The sequence below is a fragment of the Camelus ferus genome, chromosome 32 (genome assembly GCF_009834535.1).
Source record: "Camelus ferus isolate YT-003-E chromosome 32, BCGSAC_Cfer_1.0, whole genome shotgun sequence".
Lineage (NCBI taxonomy): Eukaryota > Metazoa > Chordata > Mammalia > Artiodactyla > Camelidae > Camelus > Camelus ferus.
This window is the reverse complement of record NC_045727.1, coordinates 6,943,065-6,968,649: the sequence shown is the minus strand read 5'-3', so window position 1 is coordinate 6,968,649 and position 25,585 is coordinate 6,943,065. Positions and strand designations below refer to the sequence as shown.

Genomic DNA, 25,585 nt, shown 5'->3' with positions numbered 1-25,585 from the left:
GTCAAAGAGAAAATATCATAATTTTTGAACTGAAAATAGTTATTTTATTTTCAGGTATATATATTAATATTCTTTTCATTACTTTAATGAACAAAGAAAATGTTTAATACATGAAGAAGCTATTTAAACTTGTATTATTTCTTGTTTTAGTACATCACCAAATATAATAAATCCATTATACTTATCCATGTTCTAGTCCACAAAATAGTTGATTGAACTAGAATATTAGGAACATTTATTATATGCTCCACAAGAAGGGAAAAAAAGAACTGTGATAAAGAAATGTTTAAAGAACTTTGTTTCTACCATCAGTTTCACATTGACTCGCTTATGTCAGTTTAAGTACACAGTGTCTTTAACATACCTCATGTGCCTGCTTCCCACTATAGGACATCTTCTTAACTGCCACCACCTCATTGGTGTGAGCATTTGTCGCCTGTGTTACGAGAGTAGGGAAAAAAATTAAAAAGAATGAATTACGTTTCAGCCAGTTTAACTTAAATTTTTGACTAGAGACTTTTATAACAGTCTCACACTTCATTCTCAGAATTTAAAGATGCTGCAACTTTTGATGGGCGAGACAGACATTTCCACCCCACTTTAAGGTACAACTTCTCTTTATCCCTTTCCCTATATATGCAAAGTCTATAACATAAAAAAGGATTAGGGTTTAACAAAATATATCCAATCAAAACAAGTCAGATTTCCAAAATATCCATACTGGCTTCACTATGTGGAATGTCTATCAATGGAGAACCAGTTAAATAAATATGATACAGTTATATAATGAAATAAACAAAAGAATGAGGCAATCAATATGTATGTATACAGAAATAGTAAAAATATGACAAAAATAAGCTGTACATTCTGATCTTATTTTTGCAAAATCGTAATGAGTGTATGTGTAGAAAAAAATTATAAAAGAATTTATATCAGAGTACATATTATTTTACCTGATAGAACTTTCCGCGATGATGAAAATGTTCTGTATCTACAAAGTTTATGTTAGCATGTCAAATGTGGTTAGTGTGACTGAGGAAGGGGATTTTAAATTTTATTTAATTTAAATTAACTTAAAATTTAAATAGTGGCTCCTGTATTGAACAGCACAACAGAAGGTAAGATTAATTTTAAGTGGGACTGTCACTTTCGAAGGTACTTATATTTTATAAGAATGCATTAAATATATACATACACACATGTGTATGTGTGTGTATTCATCTATAAAGTTTGCCTTGTCTCATAATTATCTCTCTATGTGTCTTCCATATCCAAAATATAACAGTTCATTGAAAGCACACATGAAAACCATAAATACTTTAGGTAATAATCTTTTCCTCCAAATTTACTCAAAAAATTTAAAACTAGGTAATTTTCTAAAAATTTTCAAAAAAGTAAATATAAGACATTAATAGATTATCTAATCTTAGCTTTCTTTTAACAACAGGGCTCTGCATGAGTGTCATACCTGTGATGTAAGTAAGCTCCTTTGGTTCTATCATATTATTATTGTGAATCAATAAAGCTATAGCAGTGTTTCTGAGGTAAAAATCTGGAATTCACTCTCTGGTAAAATCAGGTCATCAATTTTAGAGAAAAACGCCTAATCAGTATTTAAATACAATTAAAGAAGCTCCTCAGATATAACAATGGGTTCTTTCTAATTAAAAAAAAATTTAATTCCAACAATAAACAATAATTTCGATGTGAAAATAATTCAACCCTGGAATTTTAATGAATGCTAAAATGCAGAGAAAATGAACACATACTAACAAAAATTTCTGTACAAGCACTAAGGTTAAAAGTGTCTATTATAAAAACAAGGTATTTACTAGCTACAGTTTTCCAATTAGCAGTACTCCACAAAGGCATTTTTTAGATATTTTATTCATTTAGAAGGTATAGACTGACTTTTGTTAAAAACAAGAATCTCTCACATTTTGCTGACTTTTAAAATTTAACACTAAGACTGTGCTTACACGACAACAAATAAAAGTTGACATAACTTCAGTAATACAATAAAAGTTAGAGGAACTATATCTGAAAAGTGGATATTTTGGGTATGAATCTATGCACTGTGCAGCTTAAGGAGCCAGGGAAAGGTTTAGAAAATGCTCAGTGAGAAAATTTAACTTGGAATGTTAAAAAAACAAAACAAACAAACAAAAACCCTTAACCTTTATAGAAAGGGAAAAAAAAAAAAGGCCTACACAAATGGAATCAGTATTATCTAACTGCTTATTAAGGGTACTTATAATCAACATTTCTTTGGAACAAACGAATCACCCTAAAATAAAATTGTATTTCTTTTACATTTACAGAGTTATCATCACTTAGAACTTGCTAAGTGTACCTGCTTATAGAACCTATCTACTGGGCAGAGACTTGAAATCTGAAAAATATTTCTATTTACCTATAGATGTGAATTTTTTAATGCAATTTTATACTGGTTACAATTCAGAAATGAAACTAAAACTTGAAAAAAATCAATGGTTTAATATAGAGAAAGGAAACTATCAGTGGGGTTTCAGTTTTCCAATGCATCTTACTGTATTATAAATGATTACACCCTCTAAACATTTCAAGTTTTATCCTTGAAATGTACATTCGTACTTAATACTTCCAGTAGTCTCAATGGTCTCAACTAACTTTGAGCAAGATCACTGATTCAGAATGTATTTACTGAGAACTTAACTACATATGTGTTTCTGATATTTTCATAACCATTTTCAGCCACATTTAGATTACTGTCAACTCTTTGCTAGCTTATAAAGAAATATAAAAAGTAAACATAAGCTTTTCTTTTTGCCTTATTAAGCCTCACCTAAAACTAAAAGGTATTCATATCCAGAAGAACAAAACTAAATTATTTGCTTTAGGTGGATTACGGATGCTGTGCTGAATTCAACAAGGTATCACTAGCAACCTAGAAACTTGATAGTTGTGTTTAAGTGATTCAAAAGTAAACATGCTCAGCCCTTTATATTTTCCTTTAATACAGAATTTCTTACTATTTCATTAGTTACTGCTGCTAACTTCTGAGTTACCTATGTATAACCAAATACACAGAGGTATTTCATCAATAGTTTCCATATTCTTGGAATATATTTTCAGCTGATTGATTCTATAAGAGCTGTGCCAGGACACAACTCACTTTTAACATATTTCTTGGCATCACTCTGTGTAAAAGCTGTAAACTACAAAGAGTCTAACGGAATTATACTGTTGAGATATAAAAAATGTTGGTTGTCTGGTCTTTATAGCTTGCTAACATGACTCTGACTCATGAAATGTACTCAATAGCAGTACCAAATTCTCTTAAGTTCTTCAAAATTCAAATACTTCTTAGGTGTTCAAAATCTGTCAGGTATTGGGCTAAATGCTATGGATAGACTAGTGAGTAAATATGCCTAGTGCCTATCTCTCTTCTAGTAGCACAGGCAGCAACAAAAATAAAATCATAACTAATATAAAACTGCAACTGTGATATGTGTTATAAAGAAAGGTAGGTGTTACTCAGAGAATCAAAGAAGTAGGGATGTGATCAGGCAGGTCAGACAAGGCTTCGCTGAAGAAATGAGACTTCAGCTGAGAACTAAAGGATGGACAGGAGTTAAGAAGATGAAGATGAGAGGGGAAAACATTCCAGAGAGCAGTTTACACAAAGATCCTATGACGGATGACCAAAAGAAGACTATTACAGTATCGCTAAAGCAAAGAGAGTAAGAGGGACTACAGTTTACATAGAGAAGGACCACATCACGAAGGGCCTTGCAGGCTGGCTACAGGAAGGATTTTGATCTCAGCCTAAGAGCAGAGGAGGAGAGCTCCTGAAGACTTTACAGAGAAAAGGTGATGTGATCAGATTTACATGTTTCCACTCCCCACCAACCCCCAAGCTCACTGTGCTGTGAACCAAAGACTGGAGAGAGACCAGAATGGATGCACAGAGATCGGTTTGGAGGTTACTGCAGTTGTCCAAGTAAGAGACGAGATGGTAGTGTTCCTGGTTATAATTACAAGTGAAAAGGAGAAGAATCTATTAACAGAGAGGAGAAATATGTAAATATTTCTGTGGCTGTGAGAAAGATCCATTTTTAAGGTGACCATTTTAGATAAAAGGATAAAGCTTTTTGTAAGTTTTATAGTAAAGAATGAGTTAATTCTCCTTTAATCTGTTTCTTAGTGCCTTATGGGTTTATATGGGCCTTACATATAGTTAATGATCACATTTCAGTATCAAAGCCACTCAGGTATCTTTATGATTCCGGAGTCTATCATAATCAACAAATAGCATTATATTGACATCATGCTACTCAGAATGGCTTGAAATTTAAAACGTATGAATTGCTTATTTCTGGAATTTTCCATTTAATATTTTTGGACCAAGGTTGACCGCAAATAACTGAAACCATGGAAACGAAACTGTAGATAAGGGGGAACTACTGTACCCCTGCTAAACAGTCAGATCTTAGCACAAAAGGCAAATAAAGGACCAGATCTTCTACAGCCTACTACAACATAGGTTTCACTTTGCCCCTCATACAAATGGCTTGTTAGTAAGTTTTGAAGCATACTTGGTTTATTGCATTTATTCTAAAAGAGAAATTTGAGAGGGATCTGGTTGCTTTTTTAAAACAGAAGAGCCACACAGAGTTTGGAACTACCCTCTGACTCTGGCCAAGAGAGTCTGAAAAGAAAAATTAGTTACAAAGTAATAGAAGAAAGTTAAGAAAAGATGACTGAAGAAAGTATCTCCAAGCAAAACAAACAGGTCACAAGCAAATATATACAGAATGTTTCCATGTTTAAAAAGTTCAAACCAGGCAAAACCAAATTATATTATTAGGGGTGCAGAAGTAAGTGGGTTACGTATAAAGAAAAACAAGAAAATCATTATCGTAAAATTTAGGATAGTTGATTCTCTTAACAAAAAAGGGACTTCTTGGAGGGCTGGCAATATTCTATTTCTTGGCCTGGCTGGTGGTCATAAAGGGATATGCCTTTTAATTATTTTTTAAACCATATGTTGAAATACATAACTGTGTATGTATTATGCACACTTATGTATGTATGATATATTTATAATTTAAAAATCCTTTTAAAAAAATGTTTTTGACAGAATGAGAAAGACAGGACATTGGGCCTTAAATACTACTCTAAGCCCAAAGACATAAGTGTATTGAATAAAAAATAAGCACCCTCTTCAGTCATGCAAGGTCACTTAATGATAAAGTGTACCTGAGTGACAGCCGAGTATTAGATAGGGGTGAGGGAGGAGAAGGGGTGGTAGTGCTGAGCATAGACATGAAGGGACGAGAGAGCATTCAGAGAAGACTCATGCTGAAGACTTGATCAGAAACAAAAGGATGAGCTAAAGATGCTATTAATAAAATCTCATTTGGAAAGACAACTGAAGATAGGCCCTATTCAGATGGAAGAACATAAAGGACCACTTAAAAAAGAAAAGTCAAATACTGGTTGATTAAGAAAAACAATTATTTGACAACAGGCTTGGAGGAGAAATAGGTAATAAGTAGTACTTAAATATTACCAGCTTTAATGAACTAGTACTCTTAAGAAAGTATGTGTTAATTTGATGAAGCAAACTTCTAAGGTTATGGGAAAAAAATGTATTTTATACAATGAATGACCTATGTTAACATTTCAGTCATTTTTCATTCTTCTCTTCAGAAGATGATCACAGTCTTGGAATTCAGACTGACTCTGAAAATACTGATTTAACACGACTGTTACTAAAAGTCTATCAGTCCATCTGTCTGAGTAGCTGTCCATTTGCCCATCTACCCATCCACCCATCATTTACTGAGTGTCTACTATTCAGACATTATACTAGGTACTGGGAATATAGCAATGGACAGGTAGACATAACCCCTGTCCTTATGGAGCATATTTTTTAGCAGGAAGCACATATATAAATAAAACAAAACTCACACATAATTTTTCCATTATAACTGTGACAAATGCAACAAAGCACAAGCACAGGGTGTTATGAGACCATAAAGTCTTAATTTAGTGCTTGGGGTCTGAATAGGAATGGCTGTCTCGTGGATGTAACACTTAAGCCGGTATCCGTAGGATAAATAAGAGTCAGACAGGAATGGGGATATGATGTGCAGTTCTCTAGGAAGGAAGAACAGCATATTTAAAGATCCTGAGGCAGGAAAGAATTTGGTACACAGGGGAAATGTATAGGGTTCAAATCCAAGCTTCTGACTTTTTCACATGACCTCAATGACAGAGTCATTTGATATGGATACCACTGACTTGAATAATGCCTAGCATTCAAGGATGGCTTTTCAGCAATGACTATTTGTCTCTACTGCAGACATTATTTAATTTGTAGAATAAACATTAAAAACTAAGGGCATTTTACAAGTAATAATTAGAATGTGTGAAATTCAAACTTTCTTAATTTGATCTAAACAATTCTTTTTAATTACTTACAAAATAAACTGCTCCAAAACTTCCATGTCCAATTTCATGCAAACCAATAAAAAGTTCTTCAGGATCATCTTTGTGGAACAGATCAGCAATCTCTGGGTCCCTCGGCACCCCCTTCCGCATGATGACCAGTATGTGCAAGTGTTTTGCTTTTGATACCCCAGTCAGCTTTCTCTCTCATTGACAGATATTTTTGGAGAATCAAAGTTCAGTACCTGTAGAAAACCACACTTTTACATTAATTTATTACACATTTTATTACGAATTCATATTAAAAAGCATCTTGAGCTTATAAATTCATAATAAAAAGACAAGTAATTCCACCCCCCCCCAAAATGAGTAAAGACTCTGAATTGACATTTCTCCAAAGATACACAAGCAGCTATTAGCACATGAAAGAACGCTCCACACCATTAGTCATTAGACAAATAAAAATCAAAACCACATGAGATACCATTTTCATACCCACTAGAATGGCTATTACCAAAAAGTCAGATAATAAGTATTGGTAAGGATGTGAGGAAATTGGCACCCTCCAGCACTGCTGGTGGGAAAGTAAAATGGTACAGCCACACTGGGAAACAGATCGGCAGTTCATCAAAAACTTAAAACACATGTTACCATTTGACCCAGAAATTCCCAATCCTTGGTATGTACCTATGAGAAATAAAAACATGTATCCCCATAAAACTTTGTGCATGGATATTAATAGCAGCATTACTCATTATAGCCAGAAGGTGGAAACAACCCAACTGTTCATTTGGTGAATGAATAAACAAAACTGATATATCCATACAACAAATGGTGTCAGAACAATTGCATATGTCTAGCTTTGATTTATAGTGACACCACATACAAAAAAAATAAAATAAAATTAACTCCAAATAGATTATAGAACTAAATGTAAAACATACAACTAAAAAAAGCATGAAGAAAACATACGAGAAAATCTTTGTGACCTTGGGTTAGGGAAGGATTTCTTAGATAGAAAAACAAAAGCATAATCCATAAAATTAAAAAATGATTAAAATTATACTTCATTGAGATTAAAAATGCATTCTTTTTGAAAGACCCTGTTAAGCCACAGGCTGGGAGAAAATCTTTGCAAAACATATATCTCATAATGGATTTGTGTCCAGAAAAATATAAAGAATTCTCAAAACTCAGAAGAGCATGAACAACCCAATTTTAAAAATAAGAAAAAGATTAGAACACACATTTTGCTAAGAAAGATAAAAAGGGGGGGGGGGGAAGATGCTTAATATCACTATTCATTAGGGAGATAAAAAATTAAGACCCCAATGAGATAACTACTACAAACCTATCAGAATGGCAACATTAAAAAGACAGACCATACCAGGTGTTGGCAAGGATCTGAAGTAACCAGATCTCTCAGACACTGCTGGTGGGAATATAAAAATGGCACAAACACTTCGGAAAACAGTTTGGCAGTTTCTAAAAACATACACCTATCATATGACATAGCCATCCCACTCCTAGGTATTTAACCAAGAAAAATAAAAGCAAATGTCCATATAAAGCCCTGTGCACAAAATGTTAATAGCAGCTTTATTTTTAATAGTCAAAACTGGAAACAACCCAAATATCCATCAACAGATGAACAGATAAAAATCTGTGGTACACCTAGACAATGGAATGCAACTCAGCAATAAAAGGAACTATTGATACATGCTACGACATGATTGAATCTCAAAATAATTATGCTGAGTGCAAGAAGCTAGACCAAAAGAAGAGCACACACTTTATGATTTCATTTATATGAAACTCTGGAAAATGCAAACTAACCTAGAGTGACAGCACATCAGTCGTTGCCTGGGGATAAAGCTGGGGTGAGAAGAGGTGTGAGAGGTTTTGAAAAAGGGTAGGAAGCAGCTTTGGGAAGTGATGGAAATGCTTATTATCTTCATCATGATGATGGAGACATATATAAAATACATTTGTTAAAACATATTATGTTATTCAATATGTTCAGATTATTGTTTGTCTAGGGGTAACCAGGAATAATAAGGTTGCTTTAAAAAGTTGCAACAAGCAAAACTGAAAGGCAAGTAAAGTGGGGGTGGTTCTTGCAGGATGTGCCAGTTAAGTTATTCTTTTTTTTAAACACCTTTATAGTGGTTTAATTCCTGCACTGTAAACTACACATATTTCAGATGTACAATTTGATGAATTTTGGTAGATATATACACCTATGAAACCAACACCACAATCAAGATAGCTAATATTTCCATCACTTCCCAAGAGGTGCAAATTTTGAACTCCTGATTTATCCTTTCCCACCCCCTTTATTTATCCTCTGGTAACCATAAGTTTGTTCTCTATGTTTTTGAGTCTGTTTCTGTTTCGTAAATGAGTTCATTTGTGTCCTTTTTCATATGGTATTTTTCTTCCTCTTTCTGACTTGCTTCACTTAGAACGACAATCTCCAGATCCATCCATGTTGCTGCAAATGGCATTATTATTATTTTATTATGGCTGACTAGTATTCCATTGTGTGTATATGTATGTGTGTGTGTATATATATATATATATATATATATATATATACATAGACCACAACTTCATCCAGTCACCTGTTGATGGACATTTAGATTGTTTCCATGTCCTGACTATTGTAAATAGGGCTGTTGTGAACATTGGGGTGCATGTGTCTTTTCGAATTGTATTATTCTCTGGACACGTGCCCAGCAGTAGGAATTGCTGAAGCTGATCTTAATATCAGAGAGGTGAACACATACATACACATACACCCACCCCCACACTCAAAGGACCCAAATAGGAAATTTAAAAAGGAAATTTCAATATTATTAATGATATAAAACGTATAATTTCAGTAGTAATCAAAGAAATAAAAACTAAAATAATAGGACACATCATTTCATCCACCAAATTGACAAAATAATAGAGAAAAGACACTTTTTTTTGGATGAGGTCATAAGGAAACTGTCATTTTTATACATTCCTGGAAGAAGAGAATGGGTTCATTCTTTGACCAAGTAATATTCTACAAGGAAGTTTATACAGGCAGTTTCTTTTTTGTTTTGTTTTGTTTTTTGTTTTGTTTTGATTTGTTTTAGTAAAAAAGGCAGGGTGTAAGAGCATAGAAGGGATGGGACAGTGAAGAAGGGAAATACGGTTTCTTTCACCTGCAAGTTTGGATTTCTTTGCAGGTTTGTGTTTTATCTGAAGTAGGTGTTGGGATTTCAGATTATTTTTTATTTCCTTCTTTTTGTTTATCTGTATTTTCTAAACTTTCTGCAAAGCCTACTACTTCTGTAATTAGAGGAAAAGCGATATGAAAAATATAGTTATTTCAAAGTCTACACTACAAATAAAGCAGTACAATAAAAAATGGCAATATTTATTTCCAGAAAATAATTTGATAATAAGAATCAAACTTTAGCCAGGTAATTCTCCATATCGTAAGCTATAACTGAGAATAATGAAAATCTATAAGGAAATAACTTGAAAATAAAAAATTTTTATAAAAATATTTTATCCCAATTTTATTAACATTTTTTACTTTTCCTTTTAAGTTTTCTTACAAATATAATAAAAATTCATTACAGAAAAACAGAAAATACAATCTGTTCCCATTTTATAGGAGAAAACTAAGTCATGGATCTAGGGACAATACCTTTTTGTGTATGGCACAAAATATACCGTATTGCTCAGATTCATTTTAGCAGCAATCTTCCCCCTCTTTTATAACTTCAGTTTTTCGTATATATGGTGCACCTATGGGAAAAGAAGAATAAAATACGTAATTTAGGGGTACAATTCAAGAAGCAATAATTGATAATGTGGTAGTTTTAAATATTTACAAATCTAATATTATAAAGTCAGCTGTTTGTGGATGACAAATGTAAAAGGTAAAATTTTGCAACAAAGACACAGGCTACTCTTTCACAAGCAACACCAGGGAAACAAATGTGTTATTACATTTCAGAATCTATACTGAGGCTTCCACTGAACCGTTTGCGTCCAAGAAAACTCAATAGAGGCTACCGATAGACAGGACTAATCTGACAGCAGGTTGATGTCATGCTACTGATTCTGTCAGTACGGCTTATATTTTGAATTGCTTTTCCAATAGGCATGATGATTTACATTGACTCATCTATCTTCCCTTTCCTAGTTTCACTATAACCAATGTCTCACATTTTGGGGGTAGTGGTAATTCTTTATTATCTATTAAAGATGTACATGCCCAATGTAGAAAATCTGGGAAATACATACCATTATGAAAAAAAAAATTCACAGTCCTACCCAGACAAACTCCACTAACAATCTGGGATAGTTTTCTCCATGAACATATTTATTTCTTCACACACATATTTATTTTGTTATATAGCTGTGATCACACTATACATATAATTCCACAGTCAACCTCTTTGATCTAACTCTAGATTATAAGCCTTTTGCCATGTTATCAAATACTATTCATAAAGGTCATTTAATGGCTGCTCAGTGTTTATCTCATGGGAGAGCAACAATTCATTCACAATCACTTCTCCACAATTTGAAACCAAGGCTGTAATCAACTCTTCGTTGAACTATTAAAAATTACTGTGCTTTGAAGGTCTTTGTGCTTATTATTATCCATATACACTTAGGGCTTTTTTGGAATGGATTTCTAGAAGTAGAATTACTGAGTCAAAGAATATAATAATTTAAAACTTATGTATTCTGAGTTAATTTCTGGATGCCTAACTAGCTTTGGAGATGAAGGCCTTATGGGGGGGAGAAAAAAGGTATTGCTCTCCATTTTCACATTTTTCCCATTGAGAATATCCCAATCTCCTCTCATGTCTATACTTATAAATGAATCTTTTTCATTATTTTGTCATTCACTCTGATTCTATGGCTGTGGAATGCTTTAGATTAATTGGTAGCTAAAACTTGCCTGAATTCAGCATCATATTTTACCTAACCATCAACCAGTCAATAACTGCAATGCCTGCATGTCTGTCCTGCTCATCTAGTCTGACCATACCTTCAAGGAACTAAAATATTCCTTAGAATATTGTATGGACACTAGTTGCGAAATTCCTGAGAAAGTAGTTTTAAACGAGGCATTTACTAACACCATCGTGTCCTGACTAGTTTCAAATGCAGGCGGTGTGCACTCCTAGAAATAGTTTTCTCATGCTATGGACATGCATGCTTAGTATTTTTCTTCTGTCTGCTTATTCATTTTTACATAATTTTCTTGAAATGGGTACTCTTTCCATTTTCAGTTGCATTGCTTTATAAATGTTTTAAAATAAACTCACTAAGACTTCTAGGAATTACACTTCCTTGGTTTCCTAATTTTTTCCCCCTGCTAGAATACTGCACATGGTATTGAGGATGAAAACCACACTCCTGAAGTTTACTCATTACTCTTAAAAGATGTTCTCAGTTTTATTCCATTTAACCAACTCCCTTCTTTCTTTATGTTTCTTGGATTCCATGAAACTGTCATCTCCTGTTTTTCCACATATTCCTCCTATAGTTCCTCTTCTTTTCTCTATCTCCAAATTATTGTGTTCCTCCAGGTATTCGCCCAAAGCCCTTTGTGTGATGCAAGCTGCTATCCCTAATTTCTGTCCGTGTAATTTAGGTTTCAAGTAACGCTATGTCACTAGACAGTCCTGGCCTCCATTCTAAATCCCAGTCCCATACCTTCAGCTATCTATATGGCGTCCCCCTAAATAGCTCACATGCATCTCACATTAATTCTGCTCTTCCCTTTCCCTTGTCCTTAACGTTCAATTAAATCATAAACATGCTTCAAATGTTTCTTTTTATCTGTTCTTCACTTTCCTGTTCTGTTAGCATTCATTATCTCTTCCCTTTGTTTCTGCTGAAAGAAGCCTCCAGCCTATTTTTCCTGGAATTCATCTTTAAAACACTACTATCACAACCATCTTCCTGAAGCACAGTTCAGATAATATCACAGCTCTGCTCAAAGTCCTTCAATGTTTCCATACTGCCTACACTATAAAGGTTAACTTTAACTAACTTTCAGAGCTGGCCTCAAACCATGACTCTAATCTAAATTCTTAAACTCTATAGTCAGGAAAAAAATGAATTACTATCTAGTTACATTTTCATACCTTTGTCTTTGTTTATGCTATTCCCTTTACACAGAATAGCCAAATCCCAGCTACTCTCACAGTCCAGCTAAATGTCACTTCTTCTATAAGACCAACCATTTTCTCCCTTTGTTTTACTTTATTAAATACTTACATATTAGACCCTAACTGAGTAAGTGCTTCTTTGGAGGAGCATACATGTCTAAATCTATGTTTTGATTAATTATTATATTCTCATGGCATATTTGAAAAAAAATTTTGGGGGGATACAATTCACACACCATATGATTCACCCCTTTAAAGTGTACAATTCAATTTTTTTTTAGTATATTCACAAGTATGTGAAAGCATCACCACAGCTAATTTTATTAGCACAAAAAGAAATACTATTGCGTTTAGCTATCAATGCGCTCCCACCCCCACCAATCCCTCCATTCCTCAGCAACCACTAGTCTACTTCCTGTCTATAGGTTTCCCTATTCTGAACATTTCATTTGAATGAAATCATATGTGTTTTTTTTTTTTTTTGAGACTGGCTTCTTTGCCTAGTATAATGTTTTCAAGGTTCAACCACATTACAGCATGAATCAGTATTTATTTTTATTGATGAATAGTATTCCAATGTATACATGTGTCACCCTTTGTTTATCCATTTATAAGCTGATGGATATTTGGGTTGTTTCTACTTTTTGGCTATTGTGAATAATGCTGTTATAATCACTTTTGTACACATACATTTTCGTTTCTCTTTATTGTTTTCCTAGGAGTGGAACTGTTGGGCCCTGTGGCATCTTTATATAACAGATAGTCTATAAAAATCTGCTGAAATCTCCTTCCCCTTCCACCCCAATCTTAAGACTAAAAAATGACCTTTAAATTCATCCTTCCCTCAAAATCTGAACAAGGATATTTTTCCTTCCAAGAGGACAGCATTTTAAGAATTAACTAAAGATGAAGTGATGTGCATGAAATTATTTCCCCCCTCTTCCTTGACCTCCTGCAACCTCAGGTATTACATTTATAGTGAGGAGTCAGAACTGTGCCAAGAATGTAGTATTTCAGGTCTTGGGCTCTTGGGCCAACTGAACAGTCCAGCTAGCGTAGAGGAGAAGATTTCATCAGAAATGTGAAGCTGAAATAATATTCTTCATGCTTTATTCTAAGGAATGGAAATCCTTCAACAAAGATAATCAAGTAAATTATTTTTCATAGACATTCTAACTTAATATATGAAAGAACACTTGATAGGAGAAATATAAATGTTTTTCATATTTTCCCTTTTCCCAGAAACTTTCTTGGAAAGATGATTCACAGAAGGTCTGAGTTGCCTTTCAATGTTGTAGTCATACACTTCAACAATAAACCTGGAGCCAACTAGTTTGAAAAACCCAAAATATTTCAGCGTTAAGGAAGAGAGTAAGAATAAGAATATTTCATACTGGAAAGAATTTTAAAGATCAGACATTTCATTTTTTTTTTTTTTTAAACTCAATCTCAGAAGGTTAAGTGTCAAATCACACCTATCAGTACTGTTATCCCAAAGTAAAATCCAGGTCTTCTATTTCCTACTCCAGAAAACTTTCTTCTGAATCAAGCTGCCTAAGTCTTGAAAATACCTGAAGGCTTCTTATTTGGCTCTATTTTGGGGGGTAATTAGAAAAGTTTAATTTGATATATGATTAGACTTCTCTGTCATTATTTCTCCAAAGGATTTCATACCATTTTAATAAATAGTGGTGGATTTCTTTCTTATGGAGACTGAAGCATCAACAAATTTGAGGATTCCTTTAAGAAGAAAATTTTTACAAAATCTCCATACAACAGTAGTTTAGTATAGGGCCTTATAAGCAGCTGGTGTAAATGAGGGGCTCTGAAATCTAACCTTCAGAGTAACTTAGCTGGTGTAAATTTCTATTATTTTCATTATCTTGCTCCCAGAAGGAACATAGAGGCAGGCAGAATCTTCATTTTATAGCAGTGAAAAAGTATAAATAGGTGATTGGACTTTTTCAAAGTCAAGACTAGTCTGATGTTTTCCCTCCCCTGTTCCTATAATACAACCTCCCATACAGTCTTAAAGAGAAACTATCTTTAAAGAAAGAAACAGAAAACTGATTTTGGATAGTTGTTGCCATCGTCTGCCACTAACACTTAACTGTTATTCTGAGGTAAGAAACCATTTTTATGGTACTTTCACTTTGAAAATGAAACTAGCTGATAGGTGCTTTTTATGCCAAATGATCACATAGCCCATCGTGACCGCATCTGAGAATTGGAAACGGACCTCAGTGATCATCTAATTTCTGCTCAGCAAATAATGAAGAAGTAGCTGGGACTTATTGATTATCATAATATTGATAACCTACTGGCTACTTTTGGGCCAAATGACACTAAATTGTACGAAGAAGCCTTTTCTAGTCACCCTTTAAGACTATTTCGGTTTCTTAAAGAGTATTATTTTTTCCCTCCCTTAAAAAAAAAAAGAAAAAGATGTTTAGGTTGAGAGACAAAAGGGAAAGGAACAGCTCCTCTGGATTTCTTAAGGTTAACACTGAAAATTTCTGTTCTGTCTGATACTTTTGTATGTGGCTGGCAAAATGGCATTTACATGAATCTTAAAATTAAGACCAGTACAAAAATGGTTCTCTATGTCTACATAAAATTGGAACTATTCTAATAGATTTAATCAGTCTTGGAAGTCTTCAGTTTGCACTTAATCATATGTGTGGTATGAAAACTTTAAAAAAGTATTATACACAATAATAATTTACTCTTTAATACATGGTTTCTCAAAATTGGTTAATACTCAGCTTCCTTATAGAAAAATTCTCAAAAATCCCTAACACTTCTTAAATTATTTTTAGTTTTTCACTCCAATCATTTATTCATATATTCATTCATTCAGCAAATATTTATTAAGTGCCTAATATGTGTCCAGTACGGAACAAGGCTTTAAGGTCTTTCCTACTCTCACAGAACTTACATTCCAGTGGAGCAAGACACATAAATATTGATGTCAGGCACTAATAAGTATCATAAAGAAAAATAAAATAGAGTCAGCGGTCAGGATAAACTGCAGAACTCTTTGGTAATAAGGGAGTCATCCAGACAATCTACTGTAGTTGTTTTTTCAGAGACAACCATCAAAATGAAAATATAACATTTAAAAACCTCATGGAGAACTTTTCGACCTACTTTCATGTCTTCAAATTCCTAGGAGTCAGTGGATTTACTTGAAAACCCTCTGGAATGGAGTCATATCTTACCTAAGGTGGGTGGGTACAAAGGTGGACAGTTAAGGTCAAAGCTGTATACAGTTCAAATTATTCTTGAAAATCCCAGTAATATATGGTTTTGTTTCTATAATCATTTAAAGTAGTTCTCATGCACCAATAAACTAGTCTAAAGGAGGAAAATTCTATCTATTAAAGGAATTTTTAACATTTTTGTGACATTGATCACAGGCAGTCCATAGCCTATGGCACCTCAGAATAATGTTTTATTTTTTTGTCTACTTTTTTTTGAGGGGGAGGTATTTATTTATTTTTTGATTGAGGTACTGGGGATTGAACCCAGGACCTCACTCATGATAAGCATGCACTCTACGACTGAGCTATACCGTCTCCTCACTCAGAATGTTTTAAATGAAAAAAATTAACCACCTGGCATTACAAAGGAAAGGAAACGAATCATTCTGAAAGTTGCCAAAATATTACAATATAAGTTTGTGATATATTAATATACGCTTCTTTATTAGTAGTAATGAGAGCTAATAGGGAGTCTAATAACTACAACAATTTCAAAAAGTAATGAACATAGTATTTTGAGATTTCTGTATCTGCAATGTGCTATAAAATATCTGGGATTTCTTTTCGTGATTGTTGACAAAATCTCAGATATTGCTAATACTTGTGTGGTTTGTTGTCAACATTTGTAAATTATAGAAAATGCTAAATTTCAGTTAGAGGTTAGTAAAAACAAAAACTGAAAGTTTTCTGACATATTCTTTAATCAGCAGAAATCTGGATATTCAAATCATTCTCTCTTCAAGACAATCAGTATAAATGAGGAATTCTGAGGAATTCCAAAGAGAACCTTCTTATCTGCAAAATTTACTCCACCCTATTTTATATTAAGCCTCTACAACCTCTCTTAATAGAAATTAATAGAATGTTGTAAGCATTAAATGAGATAATATATGCCAAGTATGCAGTAGGTACAGAGAAAAAGTTTGCTAGATGTGACTGTAATTCTTACTTGATTAACATCCATATAATATACATTGTTATTTGAAAAGCTGTGGAGAATACCTTGGCATTTCTCCCAGTGGTTCCACTGAACAGCTATCAGTCCTATGCCTTTTGGCATTGGTAGTCTCATTGGTTTACAATTGCATCTAGCCTTGTGGGAGTTACTTGAAATGCATGTCTGATGCTGTTCCACTGAATGTACTAAAGATAACAGTCAGGGTTTTTGGTTGCAAATGACAGAAACCAACTCTGGCTAATTTAGAAATTTTATTTATAGATGTGATATTGTGATTTATAATAAGAAATTTGTATTTAGTCTTCATCTGGTACAGATCTCCTAAAACCCTTAGAATTTCCTAAGTGTAAGAGCAATAAAGGTAAAAGGAGTGTCTTTTGTTATTCATGACAAACCCCTTTCAACCACACCTGAGTTTATGTTGTTATGTGACTTTTAGAAAGCCCCTAAGGATAGGGGCTGGTAGCCAGAGGAATCAAATCTAATTAGAGGGTTGGAATTTTCAGTCCAGACTCCTAACCTCTGGGGAAGAGGGAGAGGCTGGACACGGAGTCCAAGCACCAGTGACTAAAGATTTAATCAATCATGTCTACACAAGCCTCCATAAAAGCCTAAATGGATAGGGTCTGGAGAGCTTATGGATTGGTGAGCCATCCACATGTCAGGAGGGTGGCACATACTAGCTCTGTTCCCCATGGGGACAGAAACTCCTATGCCTAGGACCCCTTCCAGACCTCACCCTATGTGCCTCTTCATCTGGCTGTTTATTTGTATTCTTTATAATAAACTAGTAAACATAAGTAAATCTTTCTCTGAGTTTTGTGATAAGCTTCTTCTAGAACATTAGCAATAAAATTGAAATGAAAAGGCAAGTATCATGACTTTGGATACAAGAATAACACACTAATAACATGGCTTAAAGCCAGCAACTGATGGGCCACGTAGCCTGAAAAAGACATGGGAGTCAAAGTTAGCTCTGAGGCACTAAGATCAAGTGACAGGGAAGATAATTGTTCTATGAACTAACATAGGGAATTCAGTAAAAGGAACAAGTTTAAGAGTAGAAAGATGGTGAGCATTTTCTAGCCAAAATGACTTAAAAAAATTTTTTTATTGAGATATAGTCAGTTTATAATGTTGTGTCAATTTCTGGTGTGCAAAATGACTTTTAAGTGCTAGATGGGCATCCAGGTAGAAATATAGAGCAAGTAGAAATAAATAGAGATTAAAATTCAGGGGAAACGACAGAGCCAGAGATTCAGATCTGGAATTATTTGTATAAGGCAGGTAACAAACTCAAGAAGGAACTTTGGTAATTTAGCCAAAAAATGCAGAGAGAAGAGAAGGCTGAGAATAAAATCTCGAGGAAAAGTTGAATTCTTAGTGAATGCTAAGTAAGTGTTAGTATAATATTATATTTCTATAATTAGGCATTCATTTTATATATAATCAAAAGGTTAAAATGATTTGCCTGAGTCTAACAAATTGAGATGAATAGTCAAAAGAATAATATCAGAAATAAAATTTAGTTTTTTAAATATAAACTGGCTTTTGCTTCAAGTCAATTATAAATATATAAAGTTCCCTGTCTTCCTGCCATTGGAAATGCATTTTAAGAGAAGAAAGTATGTGCAGTACAGCAATAAAATGAACCAACTGACTTTAAATTGTTAAGTTAATCTATGCCTTTTATATATATTTTATATTCTCTTTATAATCAGAACTTTAGATTTGGAATGGATCTAAGACTGGCTCAAGTTGTTTCTAAATAGTTTAAGTAACAATGACTTGGTACTCATGCCATTATACAATATAGCCTGGATTGAATTCCTGCTCAAAGAAATTTGCCAGCTGGGTAAGCAAGCATTATCATAATATAATGCAAAGAACTCTAAATGGAAGATAGAAGTCTTAGGTCCTAATCCCATATTGGTCCTTAAATGGTTCTGTAGCACTGATCAAGTTATTTAACTTTTCAAAGCCTCTGTTTCCTGGTATTGGGGCTAGTTGAGACAATCTCTAAGTTCTACTCAACTCTGAAAGTCTATGACTTTGGCGTGTTGCTTGGTTTTAAAATCATTTATTCAAGTTCACGCACACACAAAAATGCTGAGTTCAATATAACTTAAATTCCCAGCAATCTTCACTGTAATTGTTTCAAAGTCAAAAAAGAAAGAAAGAAAGAAAAAGAAAGAAAGAAAGACCCAAGATATAAACAGTTTTAGCCTCTGCAAATTTTACCTGCCATTGATCACCAAATACATGAAGTCACTGTGAGAGTCCTGTATTTATAACTTTTGACTCCCAGCTACAGGATTACAATGCCAGGAGCCGGAGACAAAAGAACATGCAGAAATAAGAGCTTTGAAAATAAACCTTCTTACAGCTAATGAAGGATTATCTGGCCTGCAATTTTTCTAAAATGCCACAGCTATTAGCAAGTTCTTTGTTTGGGACTATTTCTTGCCTGTTACCACTTTGTTGCCCTGAAAACAATCAGATTTAGGAACCCCAAAATGTCAAAATTAAATTGTGTATACTTAAGTTTATATTTACTTCTTTGAAAAGAAGCCTACTTGATCTCTGCTATTAACTGAATTGTGTCCCTCCCAAATTCATATTTTGAAACTGTAATGTCTCATGTGACTATATTTGAAGACAGGACCTGTGGGAGGTAATTAAGGTTAAATGAAGTTTGAGGATGGGGAACTAATGCAATAGAATTGGTGGCCTTATAAGAAGAGGAAGAGAAAAAGATCTCTCTCTCCCCAACACACACACCTCACACACAAAAGGAGGAAAGGCCATGTGAGCACAACTCCATAAGGTGAACAGGAAGAGAAACCTCACCAGAAACTTAAGTGATTGGCACCTTGATCTTGGACTTTCCAGACTCTAGAACTGTGAGAAAATAAATTTCTGTTGTTTAAGCCACCCAGTTTGTGGCATTCTGTTATAGCAGCCTAAGCAGACTAAGATAGCCTCCTTAATTAATTTTTGGACAAAGATTTGGACAATTTTTCAAATGGTTTGCTAAATTAATTGTCAAAATGCATTCATTTTCAGGTACCTAGAAAAACTCATCCTTTGATAATCCTTTTCCTTTCAAAAATACATCTTGATAATTCAAAGAATTGGGTAGAAATTTTATTTTTTTGGACTACAAGAAAAAGTTTACAATCATTCCATAGTCTCTGCCCAATAACTTAAAAAAATGAATATGGTAATTAAAGTACACATACTTGACTAAGTATCAAATTTTGACCTAAAATCTGTTTCCAAAGACTCTTTGCATTTATTTGATCTTTGAACAATATAGCCTCTGAATATGAACCTCAAAAATATAAATTCCACAAGATATATATGATTACAAGTACTTTCTTGTCCAGGTATTTAAAGCAGTTTCTTCATACTTGAATGATTTACTTGAAATTTAGAAACTTAATGAACCCTATCAGCTCTTTATATATCACTTGATTTGAAAAACTCTTTAAAGCTGTTTCTGAATGGAATCCTTTCCCCACACTACTGCCAGCATTATCAACCTGAAAGTAAAATCTGACCATGCCACTCTCCAGTTTAAAACCCTTTAATTCCATCACGTATAGGATATGAAACCCAAACTCCTTGTAGATAGACGGCAAATAAAATCCTCTATGATCTGCTCCTTGCCTGCTCTTGAATCCTGTCCTTAGTAACTCCAGCACCTCACATGGGACGCCCAGCTATCTCAAACTACTTCCCTGGGATACCAAGACGCATCTGTTCGCAACCTCTTTCTTTTTCTTCCTAGATAATTAGAATTTGTTCAAGAATCTGCTTAGATAGTACCTCCTCAGAGAAACTTTCCTGACTCTCCCCCAAGCTGGGGTGGGTTTTTTCCTTTATGTCCCACAAAACATAATGCTATAAACATTTCTTACATACTTGGTATAAACACAGATTTAAGTTGTCTTAGGTAAATGTCTGCCCATTAGGATCATACACTGCTAGAGGAAAGGGGTCATATTTCTATCTTCAGTTCCTAACATGCTGGTTGGTATACTGCATGTGGCCAAAGTATGCTGTTGAATTATACTAATTCACATACCCAATATACTAAGGCATTTATGATATTACGGAGTATTACGGCAAATATTTTTGCTTAACAAACGGTAACCATCACTCCTTCATGTGTTTGAACTACTATTTCTATAGGTTGTTTTACTTAAAAATGACTTGGCCTTTACTTGGAAATTTACTGTTTTAATGAACTACCTGGTACTCAAACGTCAATAATTTCAGAATTATCGGCACTCTCAATTTACTTGTATAAGAACCTATTTTTAATGAGTGTCTTAAAGAAATGGCATTTAATATCATCCAATTTAAACACCTAGAAAGCCCCCTGGAGTCCAAGTCCACATATATTAATTTTTAAAAAGTGAAATAAAATCTATATTACATATTAAACAAAGATTTAACTTCATTAAACAATAGTTTTTCCACTTGGACAGTCATAATACATGGTATCTTTACGTTAAGGAGTTTAGAATCCACTACTTAGGTCTTCCTTCAGTCAGCAAGTCCAAAATACCACTTATATTGGTTTATAGGACATCTTCAGTCTTTTATTCAGGTACTTAAAAAAATATACATTCATTATTGCTTTTGATAAATAGACTAATCTTAGAACAAATATAATAGAAAGGGAAAATCAACAAGAATTTATTTTAGATTATTATAGACACTAAAAATAGAAGAGTTACTTTCATTAGTAGGGCCTGGTTTAATTTAATTAACATCATCAAAATTGTACTAACATTTATCTGATGTTCACTATGTGCCTGGCACTGTACATCACCTCATTTAAACCTTAACACAATACTATGAAAGAGTTACTATTATTGATCTCATTTTACAGATAAAAATCTAAGACCTAACTTCCCAGAGCCAGTGTATGGTAGAGCTGGGATTCAAATCTACAGTATCCAACATCAAGCCCACTCTCTTAACCACTATGGTACAGTTTTCAGTTAAATCACTGTACAAAAAGATTTCAGAAATTAATGACTTCACAAATTATAAAGGATTCCATCTAGCCTACAATATTCCTGAATACTAACTACTTAACCATTTGATTTGCTTCACCCAAGGCCAAACCAGAAGATCAAGCCCCTCTGTCTAAAACTTTCTTTTCACTCTGTGCTTTAAAAAAAAGGCAATGTCGTCGCTGAGACTTTCTGTTCAGTGAAAAGTGTGTGCCAATTCAAGACAAGGGAAGCCTAAGTATTCCAAAATCTTCTGTGCAGGAGGTAATCCTGTCCTGGGACTTTCAGCCATGTCTTTATACCCTAGAAAGTTGGTACTTAGAACTTGAAACTCTTGCCAAATCTCTTATGTTGAAAGAATAGCTCAGCATTCTTAGTCACTTTTAACTTCGCTTTGCCACTGACAGAGAGGGCAAGCATCCATATATGCTGACAGAATACATGTTAGAGCAGTTTACTCCTGCTGAAAGTTGCCTTACACTGTCTGGGCAATTCTCTCTCACAGGAATGACTGTTTTCAAAAGTATATGAATCCATACCTATTCCAGCTAATACACAAGTAACCAGGGTATCAGTATTAAAATGCTTTAAAAAAGTAAACGTCTTTATGCTGTACACCAGAAATTGACACAACATTGTAAACTGACTATACTTCAATTTAAAAAGTGGAAAAAAAAGAAAACTAACCATATTTTCTTTTGTGTAACTTTCAATACTATATGTTTTCTTCCTTTTTCAAATACAAACTTCTTAAAGGCAAGAATGGTCTTTTGGCTTTATTTCCCTGGCACAAGGGTCTTGACTGAAACAGGTTCTCTATAAATTTTCTTTGAATTTATTTCAACAATGCAGATGGAAAACTCTATGGTATAAACAAGTTGCCAATATGGTGAATAAATCTGTCTGTCCTTCTAGTTTTTAGTCTAGCTTGTCAATTTTTAAGAAAATCTTGGCCCACTTTTGATAAACATAAAAATTTCATGTTCTCTTCTTAAATGATTTAAAATTTCAAAAAACTTTACCTGCACCCATTCTGAGTAACACATTGCACCTCCAGCATTAGGAATCACTCTTTTAGCATTAAAAATGGGAGTAATGTATATAATATGATTAGAGTAGGCAGCAGCTAATACATAATCTTCATGTTACAAATGACTCAGATCCCATAGAATGCCCTGGTATGGCACACTGGCAAATGACCAGATAATATATGTGTGCATGTGAGACTGGGTGTGTGTTAGATATTGCAGGAGAACAGGGAAGAGAGAAAATGATAAAAACAAAACACAGCAAAAGCTTACAAGCTGGTGAATCTAGGTAAAAGGTATATGGGTCTTTTCTAATTTATAACCTCTGCGTGTTTGAGGAAAAAAAAAAAGGAATGGGATGAGGGAGACTGGCAATCACCTCTTTTTAATTAAATAGCAGTTTAATTTTAACTTTGACAATAGGCCAGCCTTTTAACCTCTGTACCTCAGTTTATTTTCCTTAGAATGGGTGACATTTTAACTATCTTCATGGTTAAGGTATGTGAGATTTAATTATTACACATGCATTCTAAAATTTTTAAAAATGCCGAAGTGTTTATTACACTTACAATTTAAAGAGAATGAATATTTCAAACTCCAGTTAGCTTACCACATCTAGCTATTGAGTAGCTATAATAAACTTAATGTAGATAAAACTGAGTCATTATATATGAATATGGATTTTAAATAACTGTGATAAAGGAAGTAAAACTGACTAACAAATAAAGCCACTGATCTGTTTAGCTAGCATGACACTGTTTTAGAAAACAGACAACCACCTATTTGATAGACTGCCTTTAGGTAGATCAGGCACTGTTTCCTGTGCCACAGTTTCTATGGTCTTTGACTCCAAAGCTTTACAAGTTTACCTCATCTCTCTAGTCCTGTGTTTGCTAGCCCTGGAAAGATTTTCTCTTTATTAAGTAATTTTCATTAATAAAAAATTTTTTAAATGATTGATACTGGCTTCAGTCATAGCAGAAGCAAACAAGGCAAAAAGCTGCCCTAAGAACTAGAATGGAAGGTGAAGGGCTTAAAGCATATGTTTTAAAAACCTCAGATACCAGTCACTGGTTAAATAAAGTGATGTTACCCTATGACAACTATTAGTCAAATGTCATGATGTTAAACTCCATGTGATCTGGCCCTTTCTTAACTCCTTGACTGCATTCCCCATCATTCTCTGCTCCTTTTTGCCACACTTCAGCCACACTGGCTTCTTTTCATATCTCAGAGCTTCACAAGGTAGGTTTTTTCTTGACTTCAAGATCTCTGCTCAGATGTTACCAATTCAGAGAGACCCTCCCAGGCCACATGTATCTAAAGTACTTTTTCTCTCTCTCAGTGATTATCATCACGGTTCTGTTTACATTATCGCATTTGAACTTATCTGAAATTATTTTAACATATGTTTGTTTAAGTTTTTATTATTTCTCTCCTGTCTGTCCTATTCACTGCTGTTTTTTCTCTAACATAACAGGCATTGGACAAATAATCGTTAAAAGAATAAAAGGAGATATCCAAATTATGTTCTTATACTGGAATCAATCACATGGTAAAAAAGTGATCTGCAAAATCCTACTAAGAATCCAAACAAACAAAAAAAACCCTCTCTTCCAAAGGGGAGGAGGGTATAGCTCAGTGGTAGAGTGTGTGCTTAGCATGCACATGGTATTAGGTTCAATCTCCAGGACCTCCATTAAAATAAATAAATAATACATAAACCTAATTACCCCCCCAAAAGAAAAAAAAAAGAGAATACAAAAGAACTAGTGTCTATTCAGATGAAGCACACTGTTTAAAGTATATAAAAAAGTAACACTATTCAAAAATGTGGATAACACAGTTGCTAATGTCAGATTATACACCTCAATATAAGGTACTTTTCAATCTTAATCCAAACTACTGTATTTCTCAGAAACAGAGAGCCAATCCATATTTCAACCCTTCCTTACAAAGTCTCTCAAATTCCAAGGCACTCTCACAATTTCTTTTGGACAATAAATTATTGATTGGGAAAAACATACTAGTTAGAAACAACCCAATATATGCTGCCTTTAGTTGTTCACAGATCACTAATAATATAAGGGAAGTTTATCAACAATTCTTGAGGGTGTCACCTTCAAACTGTAAGCACTAGATCAGTAGTTCTCAAACTGTGACGTACATCTGTTACCTCAGTATCTTGCTAAAATGCAGATTCCGAATGTCAGTAGATCAGGGGCCAGAGCTTCTAAAAAACTCCCAGGCTACTGCTGCTGGTTTATGGACAACACTTTGAATTGCAAGGCACCAGATTAAACTGTAAACAAGGCTCTTCTGTCGCTATATTTTTATAATTTAAAAATGTGTACTTACATTCATAGGAAAGGAAAAGAACATGCTAGGCAGCTGAAAGCTGTAAAGGAGATAGGAGCTTTTCATAAAGCTTTTACTATTCATTTACCCTTGTCCCCCCATAAATTCAAGTCCATGTTTATAAAACCAGATCTTTTTTCAAGGCAATGCCTTTAACCAGAATCAACTATTTAAATTTAATTAAATAAAAAAAGGAAAAACATTTATTTAAAACTCTATCATTCTCTACCTCCTCATGCTCAAAATAATTTCATTTTAATCAGTATATATGGAAGCCTTAAAGTTAGACAGGGAGCACTAATTTTGGTAGTAAAATCTAGGCAATTTTACCAGTCAG

The 25,585-nt window shown here is 33.9% G+C and overlaps 1 protein-coding gene across 2 annotated transcripts in view; it reads right to left on the bottom strand.

Annotated features, from left to right (window-relative positions):
• TAOK3 (TAO kinase 3) overlaps window positions 1-25,585 on the bottom strand; it is a 145,742-nt gene that overhangs the window by 69,021 nt on the left and 51,136 nt on the right. For both annotated transcript variants that reach the window (XM_032471605.1, XM_006192701.3), the window contains 3 exons: window positions 10,124-10,224; window positions 6,469-6,680; window positions 365-436 (listed from right to left, as the gene is read on the bottom strand). In XM_032471605.1, the coding sequence (XP_032327496.1) occupies window positions 365-436; window positions 6,469-6,588 (192 nt within the window). In that variant the 5' untranslated portion in view covers window positions 6,589-6,680; window positions 10,124-10,224. The remainder of the gene's footprint in view (window positions 1-364; window positions 437-6,468; window positions 6,681-10,123; window positions 10,225-25,585) is intronic.